The 22,419-nt window shown below is 38.3% G+C and overlaps 1 protein-coding gene across 3 annotated transcripts in view; it reads right to left on the bottom strand.

The window, feature by feature from the left end:
* ehmt1b (euchromatic histone-lysine N-methyltransferase 1b) overlaps positions 1 to 22,419 on the bottom strand; it is an 83,828-nt gene that overhangs the window by 41,496 nt on the left and 19,913 nt on the right. Inside the window, exons 2-9 of one of the 3 annotated variants that reach the window (XM_061980763.2) lie at positions 15,587 to 15,674; positions 10,762 to 11,258; positions 4,879 to 5,101; positions 4,655 to 4,779; positions 3,574 to 3,732; positions 3,374 to 3,442; positions 3,163 to 3,265; positions 1,754 to 2,031 (exon numbers count right to left, since the gene is read on the bottom strand). In XM_061980763.2, the coding sequence (XP_061836747.2) occupies positions 1,754 to 2,031; positions 3,163 to 3,265; positions 3,374 to 3,442; positions 3,574 to 3,732; positions 4,655 to 4,779; positions 4,879 to 5,101; positions 10,762 to 11,258; positions 15,587 to 15,674 (1,542 nt within the window). Of the gene's footprint in view, positions 1 to 1,753; positions 2,032 to 3,162; positions 3,266 to 3,373; positions 3,443 to 3,573; positions 3,733 to 4,654; positions 4,792 to 4,878; positions 5,102 to 10,761; positions 11,259 to 15,586; positions 15,675 to 22,419 lie in introns of all 3 variants that reach the window. The other 2 variants (XM_061980762.2, XM_061980764.2) reach the window with 2 other exon arrangements.

Raw genomic sequence — 22,419 nt, forward strand, 5'->3', positions numbered from 1 at the left:
ATTAAACACATAATAGCGCTAACATGATAGGTGGTGAGCTAGTACCTATTATATTTACGGCAGATGACGTGCTAGCGCTACTGCTGCTGGGATGGGATCGACACGCAACTTTTATTTATAGTTATTGCAAGCTTTACATTCAAATATTTCAGCATATTGCTCGTATGTCCTACTCTTTATGGAATAGCAATTTTGCAATTATTACAAGTAGTGCTGTTGCAATCTTTTCTTGTAAAATGTAGCCAGACTTGAGAGTGTTTGTTTCGCCCTGAGGCCGCCATTTCCCTGTCTGACGTCATTATGCAACCTGCATAGTGACGTCAGACTAGGGCTGGGCGATATATCGATATTCTCGATATATCGCGGGTTTGTCTCTGTGCGATATAGAAAATGACTATATCGTGATATTCGAGTATACGTTCTCACGCAGTTGCTTTTAGCTGCAGGCATTACACTACAGGCTCTTCTCACTCTTTGTTGTCTCTAATTCTCACAGAGACATAAAACAAGCGCACCTTCTTACATACGTCACATACGTATACGCCCTCGCAGAGCAGAGAGGTAGCGGCAAGGGTAACGTTAGCTGTGGTGCGAGTGGTAATACGAGAGAAAGAAGGTGCGAATCTGGTAACAAATGAAGGAATAATTAATTCCCAAGAAAAACAGCAGGGGGTCCATCGTCTGGCGGTGGTTTGGCTTTAAGTGGGAATATGTCGAACATACAACCGTAATTTGTCAAGTGTGGGGCAAAAGCGTTGTTACAAAAAGTAGCATTACTGCTAATATGTAGCATCATTTGAAAAGTCACCCGCTAGAGAATGAAGAGTGCTTGAAACTCTGCATGTCAACATCTCCGTTTGGTGCCACACCATCAAAATGCAGAGGCAACCATTTCCACATCAACACCGTATGAAAAAACTAGTCAACAACAGAAGGAGATAAAGTCCGCAGGAACCTACCACATAGCGAAGGACATACACTATTTTATTTCCTATTATGCAGCTCATTTTTATTTGACAGTTATTGAAATATCTTGTGTGACATCCTGCACAAAAGTGCACTTTATTTGTTTTAAACTATTGTAGTGGCATTCTGTACAAAAAGTGCACTTTAATTTTGTGTTGTATTGATGTGTCGTCTTAGTGACATGATGCACAAAAGTGCACTAATAGCTTGTTTTAAAATGTCTCTGACAATCTTGCACTTTCTGTTTTGAAATGACATGAATGTTTGTGCCACTGCTTAATAACTGTTTAATAAATACAGTTTTGGTCAATTGACTTAGTTGTGATTTCCTTCTCTGCATGAAAGTTTAAATCGAGCATATATTAATGCAGTATGAACAAGAATGTTTTAATGTAGACACATAGAATCATCACACTGCTGTGATTATATGCATCAAGTGTTCATTCAATGCTAAGGCAAAACATTGAGATATATATCGGGTATCGTGACATGGCCTAGAAATATCGAGATATTAAAAAAAGGCCATATCGCCAGACACTATGCAAATGGGTAAGAGAATTGTTTGAAAAACTGGCAAGCGATTCAAAGGAACTGACACAATGGGAACTGGTTCTGAAAATAAACCGGTTTTCGAATCCCATCCCGAGTCACAGGTTAAACAACAGGCAACACAATCTGCCCATAGAGTCCTCTAACTATTGATGTTCTTGAAAGTATCTACAATAATTGTATTGTATATTATTAGGACAAACTGGATCAGAAAAGAGCAATGTGACCTGGTACTCACAGCTCTGCAGAAGAAGCCACAGCCGGGGCAACATTGGTGCTTTACCATGCCGTTACGGTGGTCCTCACATAGTACCAGCAGCTGAACAGAGTTGGAAGGCCGCATCATTTCTTGCTTCAAAACGGCACCTTGGCAACGGGTCAGTTGTCCATCAACGCTGTCGGTGGCCATACACTTCCTGTCTGCCAGGATGAGAATCTCTCGGCTCTTGGGGGTTTCCATACGGCAGCTGCACAGTGGTAGCTCCTGAGCCTCCTCCATTGGTGACCTTGAAGTGTCTGCAAAGAACAAAAGTCTGATTGACTCACTCTTTTCATAATATTTCAGCACTTTACACTACACTTTATCATCACAAAAAAATTGTTCCCTTGTTTGGTTTACACTAAACCTATATTATGAAACAAAGCAATTTAGGAATTAAAGTGATTAGGCCAAAAGTTTGGACACACCTTCTCAATCAATGAGTTTTCTTTATTTTCATACTATTTACATTGTAGATTGTCACTGAAGGCATCAAAACTATGAATGAACACATGTGGAGTTATGTACTTAACAAAAAAAGGTGAAATAACTGAAAACATATTTTATATTCTAGTTTCTTCAAAATAGCCACCCTTTGCTCTGATTACTGTTTTGCACACTCTTGGCATTCTTTTGGACACACTATCTCATCTCAATGCGTTTTCTTCATTTTCATGACTATTTACATCATAGATTGTCACTGAAGGCTATCTATGACACCTGTGAAGTGAACACTTCAGCGGGGGGTGTATATTGTAGCGTCCCGGAAGAGTTAGTGCTGCAAGGGGTTCTGGGTATTTGTTCTGTTGTGTTTATGTTGTGTTACGGTGCAGATGTTCTCCCGAAATGTGTTTGTCATTCTTGTTTGGTGTGGGTTCACAGTGTGGCGCATATTTGTAACAGAGTTAAAGTTGTTTATACGGCCACCCTCAGTGTGACCTGTAAGGCTGTTAACCAACAATGCCTTGCATTCACTTGTGTTTGTGAAAAGCCGTAGATATTATGTGATTGGGCCGGCACGCAAAGGCAGTGCCTTTAAGGTTTATTGCCGCTCTGTACTTCTCCCTACGTCCGTGTACCACTTCGTACAGCGGCGTTTTAAAAAGTCAGAAATGTTACTTTTTGAAACCGATACTGATAATTTCCAATATTACATTTTAAAGCATTTATCGGCCGATATTATCGGACATCTCTAATAAAAACATTTACAGTTATTAGATGTGATCAGTTGCCGCATCAATCGATCTTACTCAAGGTTGATTGGTATTGGAATCGGCAGCATAAAACCTTGATCGGAACATCCCTGGTAATTTCAGTTACAAATACCAGCCAACGTACAACAGAGAATGAGCTAGGTGACAGGTGTACACGGTGTCAGTAGTTCTTACCTTTGACCATTACCCTCCTCTTGCGCTTCCTGGACGGCCGGAGCCAAGCACTGTCTGCTTTTGTTTTGTTTTTCAGCTTCTTCTTGAGACTAGACTCCGTGCTCTGAGGCAGACAGATACAAGTTCATTCATGAGACGATGAATGAAAATAAAGAGAATTGTCTGAAGCAAGAGGATGAAAAGTATTTGATTGCTTTAAGTTTGAGCTTACCAAGTCCGACTCGGTGCCCTCCTCCTCAGCCTCTACTCCAGACTCGTCAGAATCTGGCTCATTCTCTGCCTAATGACAAGTTTGAGTTCCAATATTTAGTACAGACACATCAATTGCATTTACTTGGATTATTTCCATTCTTTGACATCACACATTTTTTTCCAGGCCAATACTGCTGGAATCAACATTTATGTTCAAACCTGAGAGATGGATTCAGATGTTGGACTCTCTTCCTGGACAGCGGTGATAGCTTCCTCTCCTTGCTGCTGTCCTTCCTCATCAGAGTCCACTTCATCTGAGTCTTCCTCCTCCTGCCCCTCCTCAGTTGCGCAATCAACCTTGTCACCATTGATGTTTGTCTGAGAGGCAAAACAACAATAATGAGAATATAACCTGACAAAACGTGTGTTTATAGCATTACAGTAATAGAGGACTGGACAATAACAACAAAAAGCTAACAAACGTCCATACTGTACAGTTGTTTCTTGCTATTTGTTGGGGGTTATTGTTAGAATAATTGTATCTAAGTTATCACAAAAACTTTGTGTTGAAATGAGTTCCCAGCGAGAAGACCAAAAGATGTCTTTGAACCTACCAAGAAGGCCTGTAAAACTCCACTGTGTAGGATGGAAGGAACATGAAGGTGTTTTTGTTTCTTTCATGTATTGTAATCAACAGAAAGATATTGTTTTAACCCAAGAACTACAAAGCGGAGAGAAGGCAGGATCTGCCCGAGTTCCAGACGACCTCTTTTTGAACTGTTTTACAAACTTCTTTTTGAACTGTTTTACGAACCTCTTTTTGAACTCTTTTACTTTTTTGAACCGACCTTTTCTGTGAACTCTTTACGACCCTCGTCCCTTAGAAACAGCTGTTGCCATGTGGTCAGGGAAGGTCCAAACAAAAGAAGAAGGCGTGCAATCTTTTGACAGAGCGTGCTGAGACACTGCGCAAGGGTACAGTGTCCATGCGTCTTTCCTCAAATTGAGCCAAATTGAATTATGTCTCTGTTTAATTCTTTGCTTCTTGTCTTGTTTAATAGATGTCATCAGTGTTTGAACCTGACAGTTATGATCCCAAAAAAAGTGTCATATTAATGCTTTGACTTAACTAACACATTGTCGATCCAAATCAATCGAACAACAATTTAAATAATTTACAGTTAATCTAACTCATGGATGATTGTATCTGCATCGGCAGCATAAAACCCTGATTGGAACATCTCTAATTCATTCACATTTATGAATTACATTTTCTTTTTACGATGTCATGACTACAGACCTCTGGTTCCTTGGCATCCTTGAACATTTCCAGCATTGTCGTCTGCCGAAGAATTTTCTGTTTCTTCTTGGGAACCAGGTTGTAAATTCCCATTCTTCGCTTCTTCTTACGGGATGACAACCCTGCTGTGAAGTAGGCTGGATAAAGAGACATGATGTGTACAGACCCAAGTACAGCAAATTTTCTTAACGTTTTTGTCAATGGGTGATATTTTTGTCTCTAACCTATTGGACCAAGTTGGAGCTTGGCTGGCGTTGAAATAAGTGGAGGCGGAGATACTGGAGGAGTTGCTGGTGACGTTGTTGAAGAAGCTTGTGCTGAAGTTGAAAAAGGATTTTGAGGTAGATGGTTCTCCGCTGAAACCTGCTGTGAGGGTTTTGGTGTGTCAGACACTACCAAAGTCTCCGTTTTGGCGTTCTGTGCTTCTCTTAGTTCTCTTTTAAGAAGCTGTAAGTGACAAAAACAGAAACTGTGCAGCCAGTGTTTGAAACATACATTATTGTGACCAACATTGCATTAACCAATTAGATGTGCGAAGATTAGTCATTGCCAACAAAAATGGAAAATATTTTTTTTATATTACTATTGCTTTTACGGTACGACCAGTGATTGACAAGCAACACAAACAAACAAAAATGGCTGCGACCACTGGTAACAACACAGCAAGCGAAAACATGGAAAGGATGTTAACATTTCACCCTAAACACGTCAAAGACACAAATAACGTATTCCAATTTGCAAAGCAGTACGTCTGTGATGCGGGAGCATTTCAAAGCAGAGGTATGTCTAACGTCTCCTTGGTATGACAGGTAGCTTGTTAGCTATCTAGCTAACAACAAAGAGATGAGTTGTGTAAAAAAAAAAATATAGAAACAACTATTATTTTAGCCTAATTCCACAAGCTAAACCATGTCGGTGAAAAGCTGATGGCTAAAGTAGAGCCACGGACTGAAAATGTGTACACTTCATAATCCGATTAGTCGACTGATCGCTAAAATGGTCTATAAATAGTCGTTAGTGGCAGACCTATTACCAATAGTACCAACGATTCTAGAGCCACAAATGAGGAAATTCATTCTAAAATGCTGAAACCTAAAGCCAAGCGATAGAAAATATCAATGAACTGTCTTTACAATAATTATTTCCAAAAGTTGTACCGTATTTTTCGGACTATAAGTCGCTCCGGAGTATAGGTCGCACTGGCCGAAGATGCATAATAAAGAAGGAAAAAACATATACAAGTCGCACTGGAGTATAAGTCGCATTTTTTGGGGAAATCTATTTGATAAAACCCAACACCAAGAATAGACATTTGAAAGGCAATATAAAATAAATAAAGAATAGTGAACAACAGGCTGAATAAGTGTATGTTATATGAGGCATAAATAACCAACTGAGAACGTGCCTGGTATGTTAACGTAACATATTATGGTAAGAGTCAGTCAAATAACTATAACATATAGAACATGCTATACGTTTACCAAACAATCTGTCACTCCTAATCGCTAAATCCGATGAAATCTTATACGTCTATTCTCTTACGTGAATGAGCTAAAAAATATTATTTTATATTTTACGGTAATGTGTTAATAATTTCGCTCCCGAGTATAAGTCGCACCCCCGGGCCAAACAATGAAAAAAACTACGACTTATAGTCCGAAAAATACGGTATCTAGCTAGTTAACTTTGCCAGACGTTTCTCAGCAGTACTAGACAACCTTTCCCTTAGGAAGAAATGTCTTAAGCTCTTGCGGTTTGCCTAGCTTAAACTGATAGCTTAATAAAAAAATTACAAAATACATTTTATAGCATACAGTCAATACCGTATCTCAAAGGGGTGCCGAGAAATAATATTAAAATTTGAGTCGTATTTCTTTTCTATGATGATTCTGAATCGATTAAAACACTTTGAGAATACATTTTTTTAAATAGTTTTTAGGCCATTTTTGCGCTTATTCGCTGCACGTATATATCATACACAGCAGCTGATAGGAGCTTTGGTAACCTGTAAGCTGTTTAGATAAGGTTTTATGGTAATTTATATGCAAAATAAAATTTTGTGGGAATCGATTTCAAGCAAGAAACGTGTCAAATCAACATTGAACCATCACCCCAAGAATCCAAAAGGAATTGAATTGCGAGTTGCAAGAGTCACATCCCTAGTATCTAATACAAATTAATTGCCCGGCAAAGCTGATGACAGTGTCTTTTCATGTTACGCTTTATTTTTTAAGCATAATGAATAATGTTTAAGATTTACCTAATGAATAATGTGCGATAAATATATGCCAGTTTATAAATGGTTGATTTATATACGGTAGGCTAGTAAAGTAAAGTTGTGTACCTGACAAGTTTCGGCTACCTTGCTTCTGCAGCCTTCAACAGAGGTGTAGAAGCAAGGTAGCCGAAACTTGTCAGGTACAAAACTTTACCTTACTAGCCTATATAAATCAACCATTTATAAATACAAATCAGTAGGTTAAATGAACCTCTTCAACATATATAGATACCATGTCCTGAAAGAAAGACTACATCTGCTGGTCTCATAATGTTGCCAAAAGGCTTTTGTCAGATTTTTGACATCCATCACTCAAAACTAGGACTTTATTCTCATTCAACTATAGATATCAGGACTTTACTCAAGTAACATAACTTTTTCCTTTCATATCAAGTAGAATGAAAACGTACAGTCGTGGTCAAAAGTTTACATACACTTGTAAAGAAGATAATGTCATAGCTGTCTTGAGTTTCCAATAATTTCTACAACTCTTATTTTTTGTGATAGAGTGATTGGAGCACATACATACAAAAAACATTCATGAAGTTTGGTTCTTTTATGAATTATGGGTCTACTGAAAATGTGACCCAATCTGCTGGGTCAAAAGTATACATACAGCAATGTTAATATTTGTTTACATGTCCCTTGGCAAGTTTCACTGCAATAAGGTGCTTTTGGTTGCCATCCACAAGCTTCTGGCAAGCTTCTGGTTGAATTTTTGACCACTCCTCTTGACAAAATTGGTGCAGTTCAGCTAAATTTGTTGGTTTTCTGACATGGACTTGTTTCTTCAGCATTGTCCACACACTTGAGTCAGAACTTTGGGAAGGCCATTTTAAAACCTTAATTCTAGCCTGATTTAGCCATTCTTTTACCAATTTGACGTGAACTGCACCAATTTTGTCAAGACGAGTGGTCAAAAATTTAACCAGAAGCTTGCCAGAAGCTTGTGGATGGCTACCAAAAGCGCCTTTTTGCAGTGAAACTTGCCAAGGGACATGTAACCAAATATTAACATTGCTGTATGTATACTTTTGACCCAGCAGATTTGGTCACATTTTCAGTAGACCCATAATAAATTCATAAAAGAACCAAACTTCATGAATGTTTTTTGTGACCGACAAGTATGTGCTCCAATCACTCTATCACAAAAAAATAAGAGTTGTAGAAATTATTGGAAACTCATCCTCACGTACCTCTGTAATAATGATGATATAGTTTGGTTCATTTTCAGTGCAGTAGAGGTACAAAGTACAAACCATAAAATTAGGGATGTTCCAATCCGGGTTTTATGCTGCCCCTTCCGATACCGATCATCCATGAGAAAGATCGGCCAATAACGAATACATGGTGTATTAAGTGTAAGGATGGGAATTGAGAACCGGTTCTTCTTTAGAACCTGTTCCCAGTGTATAAATTGCTTGGAATCGCGTGCCATTTTCCAAACAATTAATGGAGGCATTTTAGAAGACAAAAAGGCACAACAGTGCAACTTGTAATAGTTTTAAGTTTGCTATTTCATCAAGAAGAGGACATATAAGAAATATGCTGAAACATTTGAACACACAGCATGCAATAACTATAAATAAATGCCGCGTTTTTGAACAGCGCCAATCTCATACCAGGCAGCAACAGTCATCTGTGGTAAATACAACAGGTACTAACATTACACCGATTTTAATGTTAGCGCTATTATTTGTTGAATTGAAATGAAAGCCTTCTCATTTAGATAAACTTGAGGAGACAGATTCTGACTGGTTTTGAGGCGGGCAGTATTCGCTCCAGTTCACGTCTGCCGCTAGCTTTCACCACAGCAAGGAAGTACAAAGACTCAGGCTAGGATTGACGAATGTCACTGACTAAAGTTTGTGGTCAAAACCTTGGACCCATTTGCCACAGCGGATGCTCCTTCGGTGGGTGAATGTTCAATTGAAAAAAGTTGCATGTTTTCCTCCAAGCACATTTTCACTCAGTCATTATATTGTAGAAGTGAAATTCATATACGGTAATTAGAATATCACGTAAAAGTCCATTCATGTCAGCAATTCAACTTCAAATGTGAAACTAATATGTCATATAAACTCATTACATGCAAAGTGCGACGTGTCAAGCCTTTATTGATTACAATTTTGATGATCATAGATTACTTTTTTTTTTCAAACTAACATTTTCTGAGATTTTCAATTCAAGGTTTTAATAAGCTGTAAGCAATAAATATCAAAATTATATCAAAAGAAGGCTTGAAATATATTGTGTTGCATGTGATGAGGCTATGTCATATACTAGTTTCACCTTGAAAATCTAAACAATCCTTTGCACGATATTCAATTTGTTTTAGTTTCACCAGTATATTTTCTAGGGAGATGACCGAAGATTCTTCCACCTCGAAGCAATTTTATTTGGTACATAGTGTAATGATAAGTGTGACCAGTAGATGGCAGTCAAACATAAGAGATAAGTGTAGCCTGCACTATGATGGATGGGTCTCACATAAACAACACCAACATTTTAAATTTTCCATTGAAAAAATAGAACTTTACACACGGCGCTCAAAAATCTATCAAAATGTTTTAGTACGACTTTGGTAAGCTATGAAGCCGCACCGCTTGAAGGATTGTCGGCGCATTAAACATACGAGTATTATTATGATGCGTGTATAAGGTAAGACATATTATCTGCCGTTTTGTTTCGCAATATTATGCAAAAGCAACTTTTCTTACATTCTGGTACCTGCTGATCTGTATTTGGGATCTGCATAAATCCTGAAAAATTGCACCCGTCCGCGCCAACGCCGTAGTTGATAAGTGTCTTCTTTTTCTCTATCTTCTTGTTATGTGACATTCATCCTACGCTGTTGCCATTTCTAATATAAAGTAGTGTCAAGTTCTTACTTATATCTGTCAGTAAACTCGCCATGAAAGCGCTAAAACATACCGGTGTAGTGAGTTTACATTATTCACCCAAGGAACTTTACTTATTAGAGTTCCGGTCGGACGGTTTTTCACGGGACACATTTCTGATGTGGTTGTTTCCGGATGAGGAGATGTTGCTCCGTTATTGATTTAAATAAAGTCTGAATGTCATTAAAACAGTTAGCTCCATCTTTTGACACTTCTTCCACTCCCGTCCTTGCACGCTACACCGCTACAACAAAGATGATGGGGAGAAGACGCTGCCGAAGGTGAGCCACGTAAATAAGACCGCCCACAAAACGGCGCATCCGGAAGAGACTGTCAGAAAGCGGCTTGAAGATTATCTGTAAAACATAATCTATGCAACATTTTGACCAGAGAACCAACATTACATGTTATGGAGACCACAAGGAAGTGTTTTCAATTCAGAAAAATAATAATAATATGACTCCTTTAATGCGCCCTATAATCCGGTGTGCCTAATATATGAAAGAAGATCAAAAATAGACCATTCATCGGCAGTGCGCCTTATAATCCGGTGTACCCTATGGTCCGGAAAATACGGTAGTCATAGTTGTGAAATGTATTGAAACTTGGAAATTATATATGTTATGTAAAAAACACTATTGGTAACAATCTGGCTGGTGGTTTTCTTGTTACATTTTTGGGTTTAAAAATGGTTTACTTTGTCACTTAAGTTGTTTTATGGTTTGTATTTTGCACCCTTACTGTAATGAAAATGAACAGAACCATGAACTTCATACCGATGTACGTGAACTGTAGGGATGGCGTAGTGTTCAACCTATAAATATAACATGTAATACGTGCACAACTGCTATATTTATTTACCATTCATTATGCTGATATCCAAGTGCAGAATGACTGAAAAGTTGAATATCTTTCTCTGTATCATTTACCTTTTGTTCGAGAGTCACAGCCGGTCTGGACATGGTTTTTCGGGCTCTGTGTATGGTGATGGGTGCTGATGACGTGGTAGTTGGGGCTGCACCATTTTTAGAGTCTATTGTCTCCTTGCCCAACATAGTCCCCATCGTAGGGTCAGTTCTTAGTGTGCCTAAAGTCTGTGCAGACCCAGGGTCTGAGGGAGAGGGGGCTTTGGTCATATTTTCACCTGTGCTGGAACTTGAAGGTGACCTGTTTGTCCTACTGGGGGACATTGCCGTGGTTTCAGATCTGTCCTCCTGCTGCGGCTTAGTGAGAATGAATCCATTGCTTCCAGTGACAGAACCATGTGGCACCTCGGTGTCTGACATACCATTCTCATTTACCAGCGAAAATGTCTTGTTGTGGCCTGTTGCCGAGCTGTGCGTCGGGCTTATGCTTTCACCGCCATTTACAATAGTTTCTGCGACGGGGGAAGGGGTCAATCTGTCCATCGCCTTTCTGTCTCCGTCTGAGGATCACAACCAAAGGTGTACATTCAATTATAAACAGCACATTTTTGTCGATACTCTCAAATACTTCTTACAAGTGGGTCCTATTTTACCATCTTTTAGTATGCATCTCGATTTCTGTACGCCTTTGTTTTCATAGGGCTCAATTTTCGGCAAAATGGGTTGCCAAATGCCCCTATTGGAAGCTTAACATGCTAAGAGAATGCCAGCCATGAAGTGGAAGGGATGACTCACAGTCAAACATCACAGCCGTCAAGAGTTCAAAGACATAACAAATTTCCGGTCTCGCTGCCCTAAATTAAATAGGGGTCTCAGAAAGAGTCGCTAAGACTAGTCCGTTTGAGCACTCGATTCCGCTGAATGATACGTGGTCAAAGAATCTCAGTCACTATGTTTCCATGCACTAAATTAGTCTGATTTCTCAAATAGTTCATGTTTTTGTTTTGTCAGACCTACATGCGAAGACCCAGTGTACATGCAGACTCTCCAATGTGACTATTGGTCATACGCTATGTGCCTCTTGTACACTGGGGAGCGCTTATTTTTATTTAGCACACCTTATTGTATTGCTTTTCAGGTTGACCTATGACGTCACACCAGGCATCTGCGGTTTCTTACGAGTTACCAGCCTAGCTCTGTTGTAGAGTACATGATGTCCATTGTAATATTGCCACAGATTACAAATATTACATCTCTAATGGCTATGCTGACGTTAAATAGCAGACAGCATCAAGAAATTATTTTTGATTGCGCTACGAACATGACACTACTACCAAGAAGGTCTTGAAGGGGATGCAGGTCCGAAGTAAAGAAAGACCGGCGGGAGAGTGTTTTTTGAAAGAATTTTCAGACGGCGAGTTCATTCATAATGCTCTGTGGATTGATGGAAGGAGTTTTAAATCCGAAAGAAAAGATTGTTCGTGCCCCAGCTCATACTGTTCCTATTTTTCTGGACTATCTTGCCTGTTGTGCAAAAAAAAGAGTTATTGTTAATCAGTTTAGAATGTACAAAAGTAGTGTGAAGAAATTTGTGAACGCTTTATTATTTGACTTGTAATATACCTGCTTCTCTTCCATTTCATTCATATTTCGTTCGGGAGTCCGAATTAAGCCTGCATTCTCCATTACCTTAGATGCCTTCTTAAATAAATCGCGGTTTCTTTTTTTCTCTCATCGTTGCACTTCAAAATGTTTCGTTCTTTTAATAAGGGAAGCAAATAAACTGTCTCCTCTTGCTATGTTTTTATTGAATGGTATCTACCTCCGGGTTATATCCAGAGACTGGTGCATGCGCGATATGACGTGTCCCCTACGGTGACACGCTCACTCGAGAGATCTGGTTTTCAACTGCATAATCCAGGTGTGTTAGTCCGACTTTTCTAAAACCGAACACGATCGGACTAAGGTGTTTCCATGGGTTGTAGGGTGCGTTTTTAGAGCCAAACCATTAGAAAAATCTGACAAATTCAGTGCATGGACACATACTGAGTGTTATTACACGGCATAAATCCAACTTTGTCTTTTGTGCAAAACATGCCTGTTAGCCTGCACTCAACTACGGATTAAAGTACCAGTGGAGTGGGAAAAACAAGTTGACTTTATATGCCTAATTGTGTTTCATTGTATCAATTAAACCATACCTTATTGCAGAGGTTCTTAACCTCGTTGGAGGTACCGAACCCCACTAGTTTTCATATGCGCATTCAAAATAAACTGTTTTTTTTCTCAAATTCAAGACAAAGTTATATGTTTTTTTACTGGTGCTCAAAATGAACCGTGCATGAACATCATCTTGTTCAAAGAACAAAACCAACACAGTGCATGAACTCACAACAAATTACACACCTGCGAATCAGATGAAAAATTAGAAGGAACATTGTTTGGTGGTATCCATAATAAGTTTTTATTTACACGAGGAGTCGGATGTGTCTTGACCTCCGCGACAGAGGCTCCGCCGAACCCCTGAGGCCGACTCACCGAACCCCTAGGTTTCGATTAAACCCAGGTTAAGAACCACTGTCTTATTGTATTTATAATCAGAAAAGTATGTGAAAATACCATCTAAGCATCACAAAATGCCAAAAATTCAATCGGCCATTTTGACTATTTCGCTCCGAACGTCTTCTGTAATTTCCGTGGATTGACGTCACTGGAGAAACACTCTGATCATAGATCAGATCAGTCATACTGGAAATATGCAAGAATTTGAGAGAGATGTGCTGTCTATTAATCAAAATCCCTAAATAAAACAAGAACATGTTTCTTTTTTTATGCACTCTAAGTCGTAAATAAACATACATAAATAGTCCGTCAATGGGGGCTATCAATTCCTACCACAAAACCCTCTAAATAACCATCTAAAACCCGCCAACAATACTCTCTATACATACTGTGACCTGAATATTAACCAAATATTAGCGATGTTGTTATTATAAGCGCGAACACAATAAAACTATTTTTAATGGCGAATTAATAACACAGAGCTAAGTACCCCTCTGGTGCTTTACTGTGAGCCGGCCGCGATGTCTTGCTGCTCCTGCATCATCGCGTCTCGGCTCCTCAAAGTTATTCTAGATTATAAATCATGCCTCTCATCTGGATATTAGGAGGATTTAGCCATGAATCTAGAAGTTGTTCATCTGTGACATTCAATTTATAACCGCGATGGAGACAAACACACACAACCTAAGATAATGTCTGTGGGGAGACTTTTCTTTGTTAACCCTTTGTGTGCATCATGATTAATGCTTCATCTAAAACGGGAAGATATGGACACTCTGTCAGTCGTCATCAAAGTAAGAGCAGGCATTGTTAAGTAAACTATTGTTTTATTTTGTTCGTAGTTTGTATTTCTTGTTTAGCACTTAGCAATACTGCTACATGATGCTGGATCTGTTCAGCAAAGCTTCGAAAACTTGTAGATCATCCTCTTTATATTGAGAATGTTTCTGGACAAAGTAATCGTTGTTGGCTCTCACAAAGTCTGCATGATTTGCATTGCTTTGTGACCCAGTCATATACACTTTGTCACAGTGGTGTTTCTAAAAACATAGGCGCTGTCAGGAATTCTGGTCCACATGGAAATTAAAATCTCTGCCAGTCACGGGCCTTTGGAATTGTCCCAACTATACCACCAAACACGGCGGCCCTGCTTCAAATTAATTTTAATATACTGTCTCGTCTTCGAGACCCTAATATTGTGTATTGTCTTTTTCGTGATATGAGGGTATCGTTCCAGCCTTAGAAGTAGAGATGTCCGATAATATCGGCCCATAAATGCTTTCAAATGTAATATCGGAATTTTTCGGTATCGTTTTTTTTATTATCGGTATCGTTTTTTTTTTTTGTTTTGTTTTGTTTTTTTTTGTTTTTTTTATTAAATCAACATAAAAAACACAACATACACTTACGATTAGTGCACCAACCCAAAAAACCTCCCTCCCCCATTTACACTCATTCACACAAAAGGGTCGTTTCTTTCTGTTATTAATATTCTGGTTCCTACATTTTATATCAATATATATCAATACAGTCTGCAAGGGATACAGTCCGTAAGCACACATGGTTGTGCGTGCTGCTGGTCCACTAATAGTACTAACCTTTAACAGTTAATTTTACTCATTTTCATGAATTACTAGTTTCTATGTAACTGTTTTTATATTGTTTTACATTCTTTTTTATTCAAGAAAATGTTTTTAATTTATTTATCTTATTTTATTTTATTAATATTTTTAAAAGAACCTTATCTTCACCATACCTGGTTGTCCAAATTAGGCATAATAATGTGTTAATTCCACGACTGTATATATCCGTATCGGTTGATATCGGTATCGGTAATTAAAGAGTTGGACAATATCGGAATATCGGATATCGGCAAAAAGCCATTATCGGACATCCCTACTTAGGAGTTACCATTACACCAACATTTGAAAAGAGGGGATATCACTTAAAAAATATTTGTCTTTTATATTTATGTTGTTTACTTTGTTTCCCTAGAGAGGCAAAACAGAAGTTACATTTTTTTGTATTTGTCTTTTTCCAACACTCGACATGAAAGGCTTACTTTAGTTGCCCATGAGTTTGGAAAACAATGCTGTATTGACAGGATAGTATTCTCCAGTTAATATATATACTGCACACATTCATCTCTTTTGAGAATTTTGAGTCTCCACTTAGCCAAACATGCATTATTTTGGGTGTGCATGGAGAGAACATGCACACTCTACACACACATGTTCCAACATAGATCGGATCTTCTGACTGTGAGGCAGTTAACCGCTGCTGCCTAAAATTAGAAAATGTAACTTTAAATATACACAAATGATACCTGTTGCTCCATTGTTCGCCAGGTCCAGTCCGTCTTTATTAGATGGTTCTTCGCCTTTGCAAATGCTTTCTTTGGCGAGACCAGTGGACTAATGAAAAAAGAAATACATTAATCAGGACAAGCTTCTAAACATGAACAGTGATTATTGGATTATTGGATCAACAGACTTTAATGTATTTGACTGTGGCAGTGTGCCATGGCAACATATTAGCCGCCACAGCTTAAAAATTTGGTGTTTTTTTCTTTAAAGTCAAAACAAAATTAAGTAATATAATGCATTATAGCATCTAGAAGATGACACACAAAGTCAGACACTCTTTATAGCTTTTTTTGCCAATATACGTATATATACACACACACACACATATATATATATACACGTATACATTTACACACAAACATATATATATATATATACACACACATATATATACATACACACACATATTCATATATATATATACACACACACATGCATATATATATATATATATATATATATATATATATATATATATATATATATATATATATATATATATATATATATATATATATACACACATGTATTTTTTTATGTTTTGGGGTTGTTGTTGTTTTACACACACACCTACACACTGGCCCCCAGACACATTGTTTTTTCTCGATGTGGCCCCTAAGTCAAAATAATTGCTACATATGGTCTACAAGAACACCAAAAAATTATGCTAGATTTGTTGCTAGGTGCTTCTAATAAAGAAAAAGTGTCTAAAAACGATTGGAGAAATATAAATAAATAAATGTTCAACAAAGTATATTGTACGATAAGCAGCAACAATTGAAAAATAGACGGTATTATGTACAAAAAAATGTTAATACTATAATTAATATTAACAGATTTGTTTTAAATGTATGTCATACTTGCCAACCCTCCCGGATTTTCCGGGAGACTCCCGAAATTCAGCGCCTCTCCCGAAAACCTCCCGGGACAAATTTTCTCCCAAAAATCTCCCGAAATTCAGGCAGACTCAGGTCCTCCACAATATAAAAAAGCGTACCTGCCCAATCACGTTATAACTATAGAATGATGGAGGGCGAGTTCTTGGTTTCTTATGTGGGTTTATTGTTAGGCAGTTTCATTAACGTCCTCCCAGCGTGGCAGCAACACACAACAGCAGTCACTTTTTTGTATACCGTAAAGCAGTTCGTCTGCCGTAAACAGCAATGTTGTGACACTCTTAAACAGGACAATACTGCCATCTAGTGCATTTGATGAAAGCACTTTTGTGCGTGCCACACAGCAATGCATCATCAGAGACCGGGTGTTCAGCATGGTTCGAAAAATAGTGACAGAGAATAGAACAAGGATGGACAATTCAACCCTTAACTCAACAATGAGTAGATGAGTGTTATGTGTGTGTATATGTGTAAATAAATGAACACTGAAATTCAAGTAGTTATTTTATATATATATATATGTGTGTGTATATATATATATATATATATATATATATATATATATATATATATATATATATATATATATATATATATATATATATATATATATATATATATAGCTAGAATTCACTGAACGTCAAGTATTTCTTATATATATATATATATATATATATATATATGAAATACTTGACTTGGTGAATTCTAGCTGTAAATATACTCCTCCCCTTTTAGCCACGCCCCCAACCACGCCCCCGTCCCACCCCGGGTGAGCTTAGTCCAGGTAACCCGAGATTTGCAGCCACAACAACAAAGTATAAGAAAAACAAATGTGCGGATATAAAATGGGCCTGTAACATGTAGCTAACCTCTAGATGGCATTTGACCTTTGGGAGTTGAGCTTGGCCTTCAAAACTAATTTAAACTTTATGACTAGGGTTGGGCAATATGGCTGAAAACTGTTTTTAAATTGGTCGATATTGATAATTATTGATATTTTTTTATGACCTATAGAAAATACAGAGTCTGATTAGAAGAAAAATATATTTAATGTTAACATTTTAATTTCAAATGTAACCTTCCTCTGATAATTTAATCCCCTCAGCTATCATGGCAGAAAGGAAACAAACAACCGCTTTAAATTAAGGTGCAAAAATAAGGAATACGTAGGAAATGCTAAATAAAGTGTAACAAAATAGTGCAAAGTGTGAACATAGCAAAACCTGAGAAGAACAATTGTTTGCAGGTTTACTGCCAGGAAGTAACGTGGTCTAAGTCAGTGTTTTTCAACCACTGTGCCGCGGCACACTAGTGTGCCGTGAGATACAGTCTGGTGTGCCGTGGGAGATTATGTCATTTCACCTATTTGGGTTAAAAATATTTTATGCAAACCAGTAATTTTAATCTGCAAATGATGTGTTGTTGTTGAGTGTATGTACTGTCTCGAGCTCAGCAGAGTAGCCGTGTAATACTCTTCCATATCAGTAGGTGGCAGCCGGTAGCTAATTGCTTCGTAGATGTCGGAAACAGCGGGAGGCAGCGTGCAGGTAAAAAGGTGTCTAATGCTTAAACCAAAGATAAACAAAAGGTGAGTGCCCCTAAGAAAAGGCATTGAAGCTTAGGGAAGGCTATGCAGAACAAAACTAAAACTGAACAGGCTACAAAGTAAACCAAAACAGAATGCTGGACGACAGCAAAGACTTACTGTGGAGCAAAGACGGCGTCCACAAAGTACACCCGAACATGACATGACAATCAACAATGTCCCCACAAAGAAGGATAAAAACAACTGAAATATTCTTGATTGCTAAAACAAAGTAGATGCGGGAAATATCGCTCAAAGGTAGACATGAAACTGCTACAGTAAAATGCCAAAAAAAGAGAAAAAGCCACCAAAATAGGAGCGCAAGACAAGAACTAAAACAGTACACACAGGAAAACAGCAAAATAAGTCAGGGCGTGAGGTGACAGGTGGTGACAGTACACCTACTTTGAGACAAGAGCTATTGTAATGCATGCTTGGTTATGCTTTAAATTCATATCCAACAATTGCGACATTAACTCTTTACTGACAACTAGTTTTTGTTTTTGAATGATTTCTGATGGTGGTGTGCCTCCGCATTTTTCCAAGGCAAAAAATATGCCTTGGCTCAAAAAAGGTTGAAAAACACTGGTCTAAGTAACATTTAATTTGGTCTGATATTCTTATTTAATTATGGAAATGAATGTATGTAATGCAGTAATTACTATTTAATTATTATTGGACCAAATTATTATTTAATGTTGCGCATTTGTATATTTTGTTATTTATTTTATTTATACAGTACCGGTTTGTTTTTAAAAAAAATACAAAAAAAACGGCCATACTGTTGAGGAAACCTTTCCTGTTTTATCGACAAATTCTTTCTTTCTGACAATTTCTCTGCAGCACTTATTTTTACTTTCTCTTCTCACTCCATGCAAAGAATAGACAGCAAGATGACGCAACCCAACGTGATAGTTGATTGGCTGTTTAGCGTGTGCGACCCATTGCTCAATAATCACTTCCAGTTTTTACTAGGTTACCAGACCCGAGTGCTTTTGTTCGTGCCATCCTGGGCTCTGATCCCACATCCGGGCAAAATAAAACTCAAACCAATGGGAACAATGAGAAACCTTGGAAGGGGCCGCAGATGTGAGGAAACCCCCACCCTTGGGTGACCGGTGCAATGAATGCCAATTGGATATGGTTATAAATGTGAAAGTCCAGTCCATAGGGAGGTCAGCCCCCATCCTCTTGCATGTAGACAAGTCGGGGCGCTGAGACGACACCGACTGATGCATAGGAGGAGTGGTCCACCCCTGATCCCAACGTCATAATGTGAGAGTCCAGCCCGTACGGAGGTCAGCAGGGGGATCCTTTTGCATGTAGACAAGTAGGCAACACAGAGATATCTAAATATATACTGTATATACATCAATCAATCAATCAATGTTTATTTATATAGCCCTAAATAACAAGTGTCTCAAAGGGCTGCACAAGCCACAAAGACATCCTCGGTACAAAGCCCACATAAGGGCAAGGAAAAACTCACCCCAGTGGGACGTCGATGTGAATGACTATGAGAAACCTTGGAGAGGACCGCATATGTGGGTAACCCATATACATATACATATATACACTGTGTATATTTATACATATACTGTATGTATATATACATATATACATACAGTCGAGGTCAAAAGTTTACATACACTTGCAAAGAACATAATGTCATGGCTGTCTTGAGTCTCCAATATTTTCTACAAGTGTGGCTCTTTTGTGAATTTATTATGGGTCTACTGAAAATGTGACCAAATCTGCTGGGTCAAAAGTATACATACAGCAATGTTAATATTTGGTTACATGTCCCTTGGCAAGTTTCACTGCAATAAGGTGCTTTTGGTAGCCATCCACAAGCTTCTGGCAAGCTTCTGGTTGAATTTTTGACCACTCCTCTTGACAAAATTGGTGCAGTTTAGTTAAATGTGTTGGTTTTCTGACATGGACTTGTTTCTTCAGCATTGTCCACACGTTTAAGTCAGGACTTTAGGAATGCCATTCTAAAATCTTAATTCTAGCCTGATTTAGCCTTTTTTTTCCACCACTTTTGACGTGTGTTTGGGGTCGTTGTACTGTTGGCCCACCCAATCGCGCCCAAGATCCAACCTCTGGGCTGATGATTTGAGGTTGTCCTGAAGAATTTGGAGGTAATCCTCCTTTTTCATAGTCTCAAGTAAACAACACCAACATTTGAAATGTTCCATTGAAAATATAGAACATTACACACAGCGCTCAAAAATCTATCAAAATGTTTTAGTAGTAAATGTTTTAGTGCCATTTTCTAATATAAAGTAGTGTAAAGTTCTTACTTATATCTGTCAGTAAACTCGCCATGAAAGCGTTAAAACATACCAGCGTAGTGAGTTTACATTATTTACCCAAGGAACTTTAGTTATTAGAGTTCCGGTCGGACGGTTTTTCACGGGACACATTTCCGGTGTGGTTGTTTTCCGGATGAGGAGATGCTGCTCCGTTATTGATTTAAGTAAAGTCTAAATGTCATTAAAACAGTTAGCTCCATCTTTTGACACTTCTTCAACTCCCATCCTTGCACGCTACACCGCTACAACAAAGATGACGGGGAGAAGACGCTGCCGAAGGTGAACCACGTAAATAAAACCGCCCACAAAACGGCGCTTCTGGAAGCGACTGTCAGAAAGCGTCTTGAAGATGATCTGTAAAACATAATCTATGCTATGTTATGTAGACCACAAGGAAGTGTTTTCAATTTAGAAAAAAATTATAATATGACTCCTTAAATGCGCCCTATATTCCGGTGCGCCTAATATATAAAAACATATTTAAAAAAAATTAACCATTCATCGGCAGTGCGCCTTATAATCCGGTGCGCCCTACGGTCCGGAAAATACGGTATTTTGTGAATGTAGCCTTGGGCTAAGTAGTTTAGCCTTCTCTTAAATATATGCTGTAACAGATTTTCAGCATTGGGAAGAAAAACTATTTAAAATCTTTGACGAAAGTGTGGGACATTACAACAAAAACCAAGGGGGCGTGGCTTAGCAAGCAAAATTGGAAGTGTCCATTGCAAGCGGTGACCGAAACTGTGACCAAAAAAATTGCTAAAAAAATCACCCGGATAAGATAAAAAAATAAATAATAATTATGAAGAATAATAAAATGAGCTGCATTGCTTTGCAATGGGAACCCTCTATCAGCAGAATCCACACTTGCTTTTAAATGTCACATTCTAAGGCTTTTCTCTTTATACCCTTGTTTGGGTATGCATATTTAAGGAAGCTGTAGATTTACATGATCCAAATTAAGTTACCTTTGTAAAATTGCACTTAAATTGAAAATTGTAGTCGGCAAAACTGAAGCAATACTGAATGTTTTGGTTCTTAATCTACAGAAGTGCAGGAGTCACAAAGGAAAACTGCATTTCATGACTCATTCAGTAACATCTTCCTCTCCAAGGCCTCAGACTGCAAATACTTCAGGTAGACACGGTGCTCCCAAAAAATGAGTCTTCCAGACAAATTTACAGAAGCATACTTCAGCGGGTCCCTAAGCCAAGGACGGACAAGCACCTTGTCAAGCAGAAACAAGGTCAGTCCTGGAAGCCAGCAGAGAACCTGAAGTGCATTGCAAAGGTTAACAATGCTTTGAGACAATCTTCGGATGTCAATAGTCTCAATGAACCTGGTTAGATTTTGTGTATGGAAGAAATAAAAATCCCTCATTTGATCATTTCTATGAATGCAGTCATAAAATACGTTATGCTCTTCCCTCCCCCTGGTGGTGAACAAATGAACATCTGCTATATCAAGAGGCAGGAAGGGGGGAAGGGAGGCAGAGAAGCCTGTCTGCGGATCTCCACCATTTTGCAACTGGATTGCTTACCGGCCATTGCAGTAGTTTTCCACTAGGTGGGGAACATAGAGGTCTAGAAGCTCATTGATGCAGATAAGAGGCCTTTCAAATGAAGCTGCAAACAACTCAGTTTCAGCTAAATAAAGTCTCCACCACTTAAAAGTTCCAAATAATGAACATTTCCAAATACAAATATGACGTAATTAGATTGATATGTTCAATCATTGGCTGTCGAGACCACAACGAACATGAAAAATCCTGGATTTAAGCAATGAGAAGACTAATCTACAGATTTACTGCAAGAGTCCCCAATAAGACAGATCTACCTTTACAATGTATACAATCAGCGGTTTGACAGCTACGGACAACAGCAATATGCCTGTACCACAATGAGATGAAACAATGACAAAAGTACAAAACTGCATTGTAGTAAACCACAGAAAACCACAGCTGCATTCCAGACCCACCCAGACAGTAGTAGTTT

Source organism: Nerophis lumbriciformis, linkage group LG20 (assembly GCF_033978685.3).
Source record: "Nerophis lumbriciformis linkage group LG20, RoL_Nlum_v2.1, whole genome shotgun sequence".
NCBI lineage: Eukaryota > Metazoa > Chordata > Actinopteri > Syngnathiformes > Syngnathidae > Nerophis > Nerophis lumbriciformis.